This window comes from Psammomys obesus, unplaced genomic scaffold (genome assembly GCF_907164565.1).
Source record: "Psammomys obesus unplaced genomic scaffold, mPsaObe1.curated_primary_1811, whole genome shotgun sequence".
Taxonomy (NCBI): domain Eukaryota; kingdom Metazoa; phylum Chordata; class Mammalia; order Rodentia; family Muridae; genus Psammomys; species Psammomys obesus.
The window spans coordinates 20,078,198-20,092,296 of NW_026585644.1; the positions used below are offsets into that span (position 1 = coordinate 20,078,198).

Consider the following 14,099-nt stretch of genomic DNA (forward strand, 5'->3'; position numbering starts at 1 on the left):
AAACTAAGAAGAAAAAAAAGGCCCAGAAGGAGGCAGGCATGGAGAAAGACAAGGAGAGAGAGAAACAAGGAAAGCAGGTCATGTGGAACCAGGTAATGTTAGTCAAGAGGAAGCGTTTAGTCTTAAACAAAAAGGGCCGAAGTAAAATGGATTGCTGTAATTACAGCGTGGTGCCTTCGAGTGCCGATGCTGACAAGTCCTGCCAGCTCTTGCAGCCATAAGTCATTACCAGAAGACTGACAGCAGGATGTGGCGCTCCCAAGGCAGAAGTGGGAGGAGCTGAAGCCCGGGCAGGATGCTTATTTCACGGTTCACAAACATCAGTAGCCAAGTTTTCACAGTAACAGGGAAAGTCGCCCAGCTACCTCCCACTGAAGTGGGAAGGAGAGGGCAAGGAACAGGAAGAAGAGAACAACAATGATGATGGCATGGATCAACAGAGACAAAAGGCACCACAGGTCACAGAAAACCGGAGCATGGGAAACACAGCAGTAAGGGATCTGGGAGAACACATCCTAACTGAGTTAGTCCACTAGCTTAGGTAGGATGGAAGACAGGTCAAGGCAACAATTTCTTTACAGTACTTTGGGAGTTTTTAGAAATAAGAGCCAGTGTGGTGACACATGACTACAATCCCGGCACTCAGAAAGTAGAGATAGGATGGCGAGTTTGAGGCCAGCCTGGGCCACATAGTGAGTTCCAGGTAAACCTTATCTACATAGTAAAACTATCTCTCAATAAATAAAATGTATGTACTTATACAATGAAAAATAATCAGTAAGATTCTTTATTGTCAATATTTTTTGATCCAGGGTCTCACTGCATTGTCCATGTTGGCCTCAAACTCTTGGTCTTCCTACCTCAGTCAGTCTCTTAATTGTGGAAGTTATAGGCAAGTACACCCTGCCCATGTAAATAGTGTTTTCCCATCAATTAGTTAAGACTGTCAGAAAAATTACTGGTTTAAGATATGAAAAGTCCCCCAAGAGTCCCTAAAACGCCCAAACCCAATGCCTACGAAGCAGAAAGAATAACTCATGCCGCTATAAGCATCATGGTAATGTTCCAAGAATTTAGAAATGCTGTGAGCTCATCCCCTGCTCTTAAGTTGAACAGTCACTAGAAGGAATTCATCCAAGGAAGGCTGTGAACACCAAGACAGAACCAGAGGAATAAAGTAAGGTCACCACTTCTGGAGACAAAAGTGCAAAATTTATTTCAAAGTTTTGAAATAAAATCTTGAGAATGTATTTTTATTTTATGTGCGTGAGTGTTAGCCTGAATGTATGGCTATGCAGCATGTGTGTGCGCTGCCTGGAGACGTCAAAAGATGTCTGATCCTCTGGGGAACGGAAGTTACAAAAAGTTGTGAGCTGCCATGTGGGTGCCGAAAATTGAACCTGGGTCCTCTGGAAGAGCAGCTGGTGCCCTTACCCACTGAGCCATCACTCTAGCCCCAAAATGCAAAAGTTAAGAAACCCGAAGTACTGGCTAGAAAAAGCCAGAGTGATGGGTGGCTGGACTGTACCTGAGCTGCCTATATCGCTACAGCAAGCACAGCAGGTGCCTGCAGGACCCAGCACCCACTCCAGGCAGTGAGTGCAGAGGGCATGGGCCTTATGCCCAGCATCATCTCACCATTATTTTAAAGTTAACTTTTTAGCCTACAGAATTAGTGTATATATTGAAAACAAAATTATTAGAAGTCTATAGGGCTAGAGAGATGGCTCAGCAGTTAAGAGCGCTTACTGCTCTTCCAAAGGACCTCAGTTCAGTTCCCACCACCCTGGGCAGGCAACTCTCAAATGCCTGTAACTCCTGCTCCAAGGTCACCCGAATCATGGCAGACACACAGATACACAAATAAAACTTCATTTTTTTTTTCATTTTTAAAAAGAGAGTAAGAGAGAAGTAACAGCTGTACTGAATTCTTTTTACTGATGTAATGAAGTTATCTTCAGTCCTCTCAAAATGGTTTTAACAGTCACTCTAGCCCAGGCTGGCCTTGAACTTGATTTCCCTCCTTTACCCATAAGTACTGAGATGAGAGGCATGAGCCACGACACCCAGCTAATACTTATACCTTTTTTTTTTTTTATGAAAACAACGAGCCTCAGCATGGTGGGACTCATTGTAGAACCAGATACTCTGGAGGCCAAGAAGGAGGGCCAGTAGTTAAAGGGCACCCATAGCATATCTGATGCTATTCTAAGCTACAGAAGACCCTGTGTTTAAAAAAAGAAAAACTTTTAAGTAAATTTTAAAAAACTACAAAAAACAGAAGGCAGATTAAAATCAGCGATACAGAACTGTGTTATTTTTAAAATAACATTTTAAGTTGAGGAAAAAACATCAAAATATTCTTAAGAAAACACTACCTGAAAAAAACTAAACAAACTTAGCTAAGCTTTGAAGCACAGGCATGTAATAGTACTAGCTGGGGAGACTGAGGCAAGATGATCACGAGTTGAAGGTCTGTCTGGGTTACAGAATGAGTTCAAGGACAACCTGGGCAACTTACTGAAACCCTCTCTTGAAAAAAAAAAAAAAAAAAAAAAAAAAAAGTAAAAAAACCACTGAGGCTGTACCTCCATGGTACAGCACTGGGTTCAATCCCATTAGTACCACCAAGGAAAGACAGACAGACTGACTGATTGACATATGAAATTACTGTAAAAGCATTTATTCTCTCTAGACCCTATTTGTTTGAGACGGAGACAGGGTATAAACCTGGAACGTGCAGTGACACTGGCTTGGAGCAGCTCTGGGAACTCTGCTGGGGTGGCGAGTGAGCTGTAAGGTCTCAGGATGGAGCCAGCAAAAGAGCTCCGCAGGTGAAAGCATTTGCTGTGCCACCCTGAGGACCCAAGTTCAATTCCTGGAACCCATGGTAGAAGAAGAACCATCACCCAACTTGTCCTCTGACTTCCACGTCCACATGGAAGGATAGCACACAGCCATCCTCACAGGCAGTAAGAATAAAATAAAGAGGATCTGTATGACCGAGAGGCTCGTCATTGGCACATTCTCTTTCACAATGATTTTTCTCTCCATCTAACACACATCTAATAAAATATGTGCTGGGGTCTGGCAAGAAGTCTCAGAGGGTAAAGACCCTTGTCACCAACCCTGACGACTTGAGTTCAATCGCCCAAGTTGTCCTCTGACCTCCTCATGTACAAGCACACATAAATATATAAGTTAAGTAGACAAAAAAGCATGCCAGGGAGGGCTAGCCAATCAAGATGCTCCTTTGTTGTGGCTATAAACATGTTTTCGTTTTAATCCCAGGTGTGGGGTGTGAGACTGATTCAGAGAGTCCACAGCAGCAAACTATTTGCCTCATGTGGGCTCTGAGGGAAGCTCTTTGCCAGCTGCAGATAGTTTAAATCTGAGGACTCTGGAGGAGAATAAAAGCGAGGGCTCAGAGTGTATAAGGCTGCTTCTGCTTCCCCATGCGGCTCCTGGTTGCTGTTGTTGCACAGAGATAAGAAGTTGGAAATCTCCTGAAACAGGGATTGGACTGGCTCCAAAGAGCCTGACGACCCTAACCCGCAGGAAGCAGTGAAGAGAACTATGCCCCCTCTCCCACTAACCCTTTCTCTCTCCTCCCTGGTGTTGGGGTGGTGGAACAGACTGGGATGGAGTAGGGAAATATAAAAAAATGTAAATAAAAGCTTTTTAAACAGTACGCCAACACTTCTTATCTGGAGACAGGTTCATGTCAGCTTTACCTAACAGACCAGAGCCCTGACCTAAAGTGACTGAGCTGCTGGTTTCTAGATGGCTATTCAGCACCCACTTCTGAAGGACCCGCACAAGCCTCAAAAGACACAGAAAGAGAAGCTTTGGGACTAGGCGAGGAAAACAGAGAGCAGAAAGTACGTACTGAGTCCTTGTTCCACATTTTGACAATTCTGGAGTCTGCAGACAAAACCAAATCTAGTGAATCCTGGAAATGAACTGACTTAATGGGCAGCCCATACTGGTGATCCTTAACCAGCAATGGCTTATCCGAGCGAAGATCATACAATAATACCTAAAAGAGAAAACAGTCAATTCTAGTCAAACAAGCAATTCCAGAACAACATGTTTAAAACTCAGAATAATGGGAGCTGGGAGGTAGCACAGCTAACCAAGCGCTGACCTGGCAGCACAAAGCCCCAAATTCATTCCCCAGCATGGCCAAAATAGGCATGATAGTCTCAGGATATGGAGGCAAGAAAAGCAGAAATTCAAGGTCATTCTTGGCTACCTATCAAGTTTGAAGCCAACTTTGGCTACAGAAGACCCTGTCACAAAAACAAACAAATTTACTCAAAGCCTAACACCAAAGTCAGCTCTTAGTTGGGACTTCAACCCTAGGAGTAGTTTTTAGGTACAATAATTTGACAATGGCTGATCTATACTAAAAAAGAAACAGACGTTCATAAGAATGTTTGACTTGTTAATTAGCAAATCTGTGGCTTAGGACACAGCAGATGTTGCTGCAACACGTGACCTTGAGTTGGCATAGTGGCACACACCTTTAATAACAGCAGTTGGGAGGCAGAGACAGCCAGATCTCTGTTAGTTCAAGGCCAGCCTCTTCTACACAGAGTTCCAAGTTATATATAGCGACCCTGTCTCAGAATAAAAGGCTCCTTGCACACACAAATCTTAGAAATGTATAGCGACCACTTGCAGGAATTTCGAGGGCCTTAATAATGTACTTAAATCCACTATAACTAGCCAAGAGTAGAAGGCTGGTGGAGTTCCAAACTTTGTGGACCACAGAACCCTGCTCCATACACTCTAAAAAAAAGGCTGTTCCAAAACCCTATCAAGAATGTCTGAGGACTACCCCACTTCATCTCCAACTCTGAAGGACGAGACCAATCTTCTGAGGTGCCAGAAGGATCTAGCATTCCGGAGCACCCTCTCCGCTCTGGCCAAAGGAGAACAGTCTCACTCGCTGTCCCAAGTATGGGTCTCCCAATATACAGCCAAAATACCGGTTTACGTGTGAAGTTTACCTGCCCTGTAGATGTTCCAACTGCCATGCTCAGGGCGCCATTAAACTTCAATGCAGAGATGGTGGGTAAGCTGTTTATCCTAAAAGGCAAACATTTGTTCTTTGTAACTGTGTGACTAAACCTTTCACTAAGTAACAGACTCATTTATCTTCATTTCAAATCTAACAAGGAAAATCATACTACTACTTAATTGTTGATAGTCTACCTGCATCCAAACTTTCATAGTAAAAAAAGATACTTCATATACAAATGTAACCCCATAACCCACCTTTATCTTCCATTCTGTTCAGACAATAGAAAATTGTTTTCTGAAGCATACCTACTCTGTGTACGTGTGTGCATGCACGCACACACATGCATGCGCACACACAGGGTACCAGGGGTCAACACCTAGTACCCTCCTCAACTGTAACCCATGTGCACTTTGGGATAGGATTATTCAGTGATTCTAGAGTTTGCTAGAGGGGAACCCCCAGGGATCTTCCTGTCACCTCTCCAGCTCTAGGATTCCATGTGTGCTATTGTGACTGGCTTACATGGATGCTGGGGATCTGAACCAAGTCACGCCTTGCACAGCTAGCACTTTATTGAACAAGCTATTTCCCCATCCCCAATCCATCCCTATCTTTAGTCAGAGAAACAATTTTTCTTGGGCTATCCTCATGTGCACGCTTACTTCTGATGTAAAAATCAATCTCACTGAGGCAGGAGAGATGGCTCTGTGGTTAAGAACATGGACTGCTTAGAGTACCCAAATTCAAGTCCCAGCACCCATGGCAGGTGGCTCGCAACTATCTATAACTCCAGCTGGAGGAGATCTGACACCTTTGACCCCTGCAGGCACCGGCAAACATGGGCACATACATACACGTAGCCGTAATTTAAAATTGTTTAAAAAATTAAATAGACCAACTTCATCCATCTAAATAAAAGACTAAGGAAGACCTTAGGATCTCTATAGTACTGAAGGATGGCTACAATTCTAGAACAAGCTTCTAACACACCAGCTATGAACACTAGCACCAAAAGACTGAGGCAGAAAGAATGAGAAACATTCGGTCAGAAGCAGACAACAGCTGGCTGTGGTGATGCATGCCTTGTAATCCCAGCACGCAGAAGGCTGAGGTAGGGATACACAGTGAGAGCACATCCCACAGAAAGAAGTAGACAACATCTCTGCTTCCAGGCCTCATGGGCCAGATACTGCTGGCCAGGTCAGGCCAGGACGATGCCCAGAGCATTATCAAGCCTCTTCTGCCACCTACAGCCTTGGCCTGAAGCTGTGCTGAGCAGAGGCGGGAAGGAGGCAACTGTTCCACTAAGCCTCCTCACCTACTCTTCAAATACTCTTCAAAATGAGTTTTAGAATAACTTCTCATACAAAAATATCTTCCTATTCCTCCAAGGCTTATTTCATAATGTAATTTTATCACTTTCTTCAGAAAGGTAAAGAGGAATCCTTCAGTAATTGTATGTTATGAGAACTTTGGTCTACTGCAATGTTGCTAATAAACACCAAATTCACTGACTTGTGCACATGTGTTTCCTAACCATCTCATGTAAATCTCTTATTAGTTCTTCGTGGTTTCCGGTGAGTCTGCTGACTTCCTCAGGCAGTCAGTCACTCACGGAAAAGAACAATAGCCTCCTCTGTCCAGTACTTGTACCTTCTACACCTTCTGGAACTTACTAAGTAACACAAGTGACAAGGCTACAAGTTTTATAGGAAAATCATAAAGCTAAACGTAAAAAATAAAATACAGGGGCTAGAGAGATGGTTCAGAGGTTAAGCTATTCTAGAAGACCAGGGCTTGATTTCCCAGAACCTGGTTGTAACTCTGGTTTCAGAGGATCTAACACCCTCTTCTGCCCTTCATGGGTACCTGCACTCATGTGCAGATACAGACACACATAATTAAAAGTAAATCTTTTAAAAATAATAAAATAAGATCACTTGAAACTGAATCAGCAGAAAAAAATAATTTCTAAAACTTTGGTACGCCTCTGGATGTTTTTACGACAACACACATATGTTGTCATTGTCCTGTTATAACAATGGTACAAAAATGTATAAAACTCTATGACAACTGTATGTTTTCCTTTCCTATTGAAAGGTGTATCTGAAAATGTGCATTTATATACTCTTCCCTACATGAACATACTTCTGAAACAGAATTCTCAAAAGCTGAATACTGAGGATGTTACTGATCAAGAGTTTTCTTTTACAAAACACGTCAAATTAAAGTACCTAACAAGACATCACTTTCTGTACATAAAGAACTCACCAAAGTCTCTGGCAGATATATAGTACTAAGGAGGGAGTGGTGGTGTAACCCCAGCATTTGGAAGGAAAACCATTAGCAGTTCAAGGCCATTCTCAGCTACCCAGTGAGTAAGGCCTGCCTGAAGCTACAAGAGAACTTGTCTCAAAAAAACAAACAAGAGAAATGTTTTAATATAAAAAGAGAAAAACCAATCACTATCTGTTAGGCAGTCAGGTAGCTTTAGTTAACTGCTACCCCCGTGCTTTCTATTAACAATAAACTGATACTTAGGAGACTCCCTTAAACTCAGGAGTTACAGCCAGCACGGACAAGCAAGTACCTAGCTTAAAGAACACACACAAAGGGGCTAGAGAGATGGCTCAGTGGGGCCAACCATAGGACACTTGCTTCCAAGCCTGACAAGGGGGCCCACAGGTAGAAGAAAAGAAGAGGCTTCTGAAAGCTGTCCCCCGACATCCACATACATGAAGCAGCATGGGTGTGGCCAGGCCATAAAAAACAAACAGACAAATGTAGAAGAAGAAAAATGATGAGTACCTGCTAGGGAGGAAGGAGCCTAAGATGAGGACACTGAGGGAGGCAGTGTCCACTCAAAAGGTTGGTACCTTTTTACATTTATACTAGGTTTTCTGTAAAACAATTTAGCATGAACCCAAGCCCATGGAAACAGGCATGCTTTAGCCTAGAAACTCAGGTTCTAGATGTTTAGAAAATAATCACTGAACTGCAAACACTGGAGATGCTTCTGGAGACTCTGGTTGGCTAAATTCTGCTGCATAGCAGATGGGCGGCTGCTAGTCTTGCTGTTTCGGAAACTGCTTAGCATCTTTTGTTACACTAAATACAATTATTTTCAAAACAATTGCTTTAGCAAATATAGTCTACCATAACACCTGAAAATGTGTAACCTCTAAAGGACAAAAGAACTCAGTACAAAATGTGAATCAAGTTTTATTTTTAAAAATATTCCTGTATTTTAACCAGATATGATGGCCCACCCTTTAGCATAACAGATTTTCTTTCTAAAAAGGCTAATTATTCCGATGTTTTCTTTTTTTAAAACGCTGATAGGTAAAAACAATATTGGAACTAGCAGTGGCACACACTTGTAATCGCAGTACTCTGGGAGGCAGAGGCAAGTGGAACTCTGAATTCGAAGCCAGCCTGGTCTACAAAGTTGAGTCCAGGGCAGCCAAGGCTACACAGAGAAACCCTGTCACAAAAACAACATCAACAACAAAAAAACACTACCACCAACAAAAACAATATGGGAACTACAGAGATGGCTTTGAGGGAAAAGCATAAACTGCTCTGAGAAGTCAATTTTGGTTCCCAGTACCCACACGGGGCTGCTCACAATTGCCTGTAACCTCAGCTCTAGGGGATTCAGTGACCTTTTTAAGCATCTGTACTCAAGCACATGCATGCACTTAATCTTAAAAAAACGCAAACAAAAAACCTTAACATGCATTTTTACATTAGTTTATTCTATGTGGAAATGAACTTCCCACTTTGAAAATGATTAATATTCTCTACACCATGTCATGATTCATAAAGTTGATTATCACTTTGAAATATACCCCAATAGTAATGAAGAAAAATAAATGTTTCTATTATCACTTTAAAAACAATAGTTTAAAACAAACAAAGTTTTTTTGTTTTGTTGTTGTTGTTTTTCAAGACAGGGTTTCTCTGTGTAGCCTTGGCTGTCTTGGACTCACTTTGTAGACCAGGCTGGCCTCGAACTCACAGAGCTCCGCCTGCCTCTGCCTCCCAAGCGCTAAGATTTAAAGGTGTGCTCCACTACACTCAGCAAAAGTTTATTTCTTAAAACATACAGTAAGATTTATATATCTTACTTAAAACATACAGTAAGATGTATCTTTCTGTTCTTCCTGGTTTGTTTTATACTGGATTGCTTGTTACTGAGGTACTGAGGATTGAACCTGCAGCCTTGCATGCTCCATAGGCACTCTCCCAGAGTTCTATCTGCTAACTTGAGTCATTCTTAATTTTTGTTCTTAGATCAAAGATGCTCCATTAAAATATCTTTCAAAGGAATTAAGAATTCCCACCCTAAAAGAAATCATACAACATTTTGTAATAATTTAAAGGGTCCCCAGTGACATTGTAGCCTGTCACCGTTAGACACTTCACCTTCCTCCATGACATGTCAGTGGATGGTGTGTAAGGTTCTCTCTGAAGTGCATGCGGTTGTACAGGGGAAGCAGTGACTACTAGGAGCCCAGAGGAAGGCAATTCTGAACTGAGTGCAGCAGAAAAGCCAGGGGCAAGGATCTGCCTGAGAGTAGTCTGCCTTTACATCCCCTAGCTAACACCTGGGCAGTGGTGCCAGGCCACGCTGGTGAGTGGACGACACACAAAGATGCTTTCTTCTTACTTAATTCACGCTGCTACTGGCGTTTTCTCTCTCCGAGTATGTACTACTCTCAAAATGTTTTAACTGTAGAAATTAGACCAACAAGGACAACACAATCAACACTCCTTGTTTCCTTCACCATAGCACTCACAGCACTTTCTTGCCTGATAACTGAAGCAGTGGGTCCTGCCCAATCACTGGTCCTGCAGAATTGAAATATCCGTTCCTACAATACACACAGGACAAATCCCACAGTAACTAAGGAAATGCAATGCGCAGCTCTGTGCAGCACTGAAGAGAGGGCGTCTCCCAGGCTTGCCCACAGCTTTATAGGAGAGAATTTTTAGTTACAACACTCACAGACACCGGTTTCACATGTGAGTCAGAGAGAGTTTTACCGTCTAGCAATTAACTTCACACTGACATGTTGACTTAAATCAGAAGGCTGATTGACAGTTACGCTGCAAACTGATTGCCACTCACTCTGAGTCTGCCGTGACACTGTTTAACGCACAGTCTAACACTCCAACTCTGCTTCTTACTCTTGGATCCCAGCATTCCACTCGGCCCTGAAGGAAGGAAAATGATTTTAAATAAAAGCTGCTTGTAGAAAACTTTTCAACATTTACCAAAAATAAGACCACTAATTTCATGCAGAATCAAAGCTTAGCTTTCACCTATAATCTCAGCATTGTCATGTTTCACCATGAGGTGATTTACTTTCATAATTAAGAAAAGAAACTAGTAATGAAAAAGTCCCAACTATACACAATATATGACCCTTGGATTGCTTCCTAATGGAAGAAAGAGCAATAAAGATATTTACATTTTATAAAAAAGATCTTTATGGTCTTTATGGTATGTTTTGTTTGAATAGAGACCTCAGTCTGTCGTCCAGGCTAGCCTCGACTGCCTAGACTTCAAGTAATCCTCTATGTCGGCCTCCTGAGTATGTTAGACCACAGAATAAGTCTTTGCTTTGAGTTGGTTTTTTTTTTGTTGTTGTTGTTGTTTTGAGTTGTTGTTTTTTTGAGTTGTTTGCTTGGAGACAGGGATTCTCTATGTAGCTCTGGCTGTCCTGGAACTCACTCTATAGACAAAATTGGCCTCAAACTCAAAGATATGCCTGCCTCTGCCTCCCACGTTGGAATTAAAGGTATACATCACCACACCTAGTTTGGTTTTTGGCATTTTAAGACAAGGACTTTCATAGTCAAGACCAGCCTGCACTCACTGTGCAGCAAAGGCTGGCCTCCAGCTTCTGACGCTCCAACACCCACCACCAAGAGCTGGGGTGTAGTATACCATTCTCAGTGTGAGTCCTAGTTCTTAAGAATTAAATTCAGGCCGGGCGTGGCGGCTGAGTGATCCCAGCACTCAGGGAGGCAGAGGCAGGCAGATCTCTGTGAGTTCAAGGCCAGCATGGTCTACAAAGTGAGTTCAGGACAGCCAAGGCTACACAGAGAAACCCTGTCTCAGAAAAAAAAATTAAATATTTTTAAATTAAATCAAAATTAAATTAAATTTTTAAATATTTAGGCATGAAATATAATGTTCATGACTTATTTTCAAATGTCTCAGAAAAAAGGGAACATATAGACTGTAATTACTGAGCTATTACTGAGTTTCAACATTTCTAAAGGTATAATTTTTTAAAATAGGTTTAAAGCTGAGGATTGATTAATTGGCTTGATTGGCTCACTGGTTTAGGGATCACAGCTATCACAATTCTAGGCAGGTCTCTATTTGTAAGCACACATATATGTACGTCTAGGTCTAGGTACATATGCGGGTGCATATGCCCAAGGAGGCCAGAAGATGCTTTCGGGCTCCCCCAGAGCTCGTCACAGGCAGTTGTGGGCTGCCCTACTTGGGTGGTGGAAACCAAACCAGATCTTCTACAAGAGCAATACATACTGTACCTGATAAACCATCTCTCTAGCCCCAGAAATCTTTTTTGAAATGAAAAATAGAACTGCAGGTCTGGCAAAAGGCAACTTGCTGCCAAGCCTGAGTTCAATCTCCAGAACTCATATGGGAGAAGAGAATCAACTCCAATTAAGTTGTCTTCTTATCTCTACAGAAGCACTGTAGCAAGTATGGCATACAATTGTATTTGTACACACACATACACACACACACACACACACACACACACACTAAATAAGTGTGTAAAAAAAGAGAAATTTTAAAGAAAAAATGAAATGGCAAACAAATGCAACACATTTACACAAATGAAGTGAACATGTGCTAACCTCTATTGTTCCCGTGGCGAACAAGCCATGCACCGCATTGATGTCACAAACGTTGTTCTCCCTAGACGGTAAGGCAAACACCGGAAAAAAGGGTTACGGAGCACCTAGTCCAGCGGAAGAGGCATTCGATGAGCACGCTAAGTCTGTAGCCCATCCAAATCCTGTGGACAGACAGTATGCAGGCTCTCATCCACAAATGCAATGCATCAGGGCATGAGTGAAGCAAGGGCCTGGCTCACGGTCACCAGAGCCCCCGCTACCCAGGGTGACACTACCTGATGGATGCCAGACAAGAGAGGCCCTTCTTTTGAAATACTATTCCACCACGAGAAGAAAGGTCCTTCTATTTTCTTCCAAAGCAAGGCAGCATTCTTAAGAACACAGGCCATCACTATGGCAATCTCAAGACCTGGACGTACAAACAAAGCCTCATTTTCTTACTCACTGAAATGAATTTTGATCTACCTCCATGCGCTACTGTGAAGATTAAACTAAAGAACAAAATGCTCCACAGTGTCCAGAGTACAAAGGATATGTCGTAAATAACACAGGTTATGAACAAGAAATTAAGCAGCTGAAGAGCAGGTAATTTTTCTTATTATGCAATAAAGTTATATGAAGTTGTAAGTTTTTAAACATAAAACTATTTTAAGCCAGGACAGAACAAAATCAGGTTGCCAGCTCAGGATTTTTACCATCCCATGTTCTCCTTTCAGAATCCTCTCACAGAGACAAGGCAAAGTTAGTAAGCTCCGTATGTACAGATGGGCAGCAGTCCAGCTTCCATGCTTGCCTAGCTGCAGGGCTCTGGGCAAGCCACCCGTCCCCGTGTAGCTCCTCTCTGTGAATGGGGAGAGCACAGGCCCTGCCAGGACCTGCTGGCACCGTTGGCTGATACAGGTTAAGGGCTGCACTGCGCTTGGAATGTAGGAGTGCGTCCATTCTTCTGCACATTTGCTATTCATCATTGTGAGGAGGTAGATGGTAGGGTCATTCCTGAAAATTTTCTTTCTGAATAAAAGTGTAGCTGAGCATGGTGGCACATGCCTGTAATCTCAGTGCTTTGGAGACAGAGACAGGAGGACTATTACGAGTTGGAGGCCAGCTGGTCTATATAAAATGCCAGGGAAGACGGGGCTACATAGGACCACTGCCTCAAAATGGAAAAGGTAAAATACATGCAAAAGAGCAAGGATAAGTCAATAAAATTACCAAAAAGCCTTTTTAAAAGGAAAAGGAATGTTATAAAAGGACAAAAAAAAGCAACTAAAAATTTAAATGTCTGCTAATATGAACATCAAAAATAAAATTAGAAAATTTTCCTCAAACTGAGTGTGAGAGCGCACACTTTAACCCCAGCACTTGGGAGGTAGACCCAGGCAGATCTCTTAGAGTTCAAGACTAGCCTGGTCTACATGGTGAATTACGTAGGACAGCCATAGCTACACAGAAAGAGACCCTGTCTTATAAAAAGGAATTCAGAAGAAAAAAGTACCACAAATCTTGGATGAAAATTTAATACTAAAAGTAAAAATAATAAACTGAGCTTTTAATGGTTGGTTAGAAGTTTTGTTGTTGTTGTTTTAAGACAGAGTCTCCACGTTTCTGGCCTGAAACTTGGTATGTAGACCGGGCCAACCCTGAACTCAGAGAGCCATCCAATTCTGCTTCCTGAGTCTGGGATAAAATTACAAGTCTTTCTGTATGAGAACTTAAACTTTTTGGGTCAGGTTGTGGTGGCCCAGAGGCAGGTGGATTTCTCAGTTCAAGGCCAGTCTGGTCTACAGAGTGAGTTCCAGGACAGCCAGGGCTACATTATAAAACCCTATCTAAAAAAAATAAAAATAAAAAAGAAAGAAAAGAAAAAAAGAAATCATTGGGTCTTTTCAGAAAAATTAAAACAAAACAAAACAAAAACAAAAATCCTGATTCATCTGATTCCTTCACGTATCTGCTGAGGATCAAACCTCGGGCCTTGTGCACACTAAATACACAAGATAGATGGATGGTATTAGGAAAAGGAACTGCACAACACTTTCAGTTCTAATTAAGCACAGAGTTAAAGATATTCTTTGAAACGACAGCCCAGGATGTGGTTGAAGCAACTAGGTCATTTGATGAGCCTCTGGCTCCATCTTCTGGGCAAAACAAAGGTAGCAGTAGG

The 14,099-nt window shown here is 42.2% G+C and overlaps 1 protein-coding gene across 1 annotated transcript in view; it reads right to left on the reverse strand.

Annotated features, from left to right (window-relative positions):
• Nol10 (nucleolar protein 10) overlaps nucleotides 1-14,099 on the reverse strand; it is an 85,159-nt gene that overhangs the window by 58,968 nt on the left and 12,092 nt on the right. The window contains exons 8-11 of the mRNA XM_055625403.1: nucleotides 11,936-11,996; nucleotides 10,164-10,249; nucleotides 5,016-5,094; nucleotides 3,890-4,039 (exon numbers count right to left, since the gene is read on the reverse strand). Coding sequence (XP_055481378.1) covers nucleotides 3,890-4,039; nucleotides 5,016-5,094; nucleotides 10,164-10,249; nucleotides 11,936-11,996 — 376 coding nt within the window. The remainder of the gene's footprint in view (nucleotides 1-3,889; nucleotides 4,040-5,015; nucleotides 5,095-10,163; nucleotides 10,250-11,935; nucleotides 11,997-14,099) is intronic.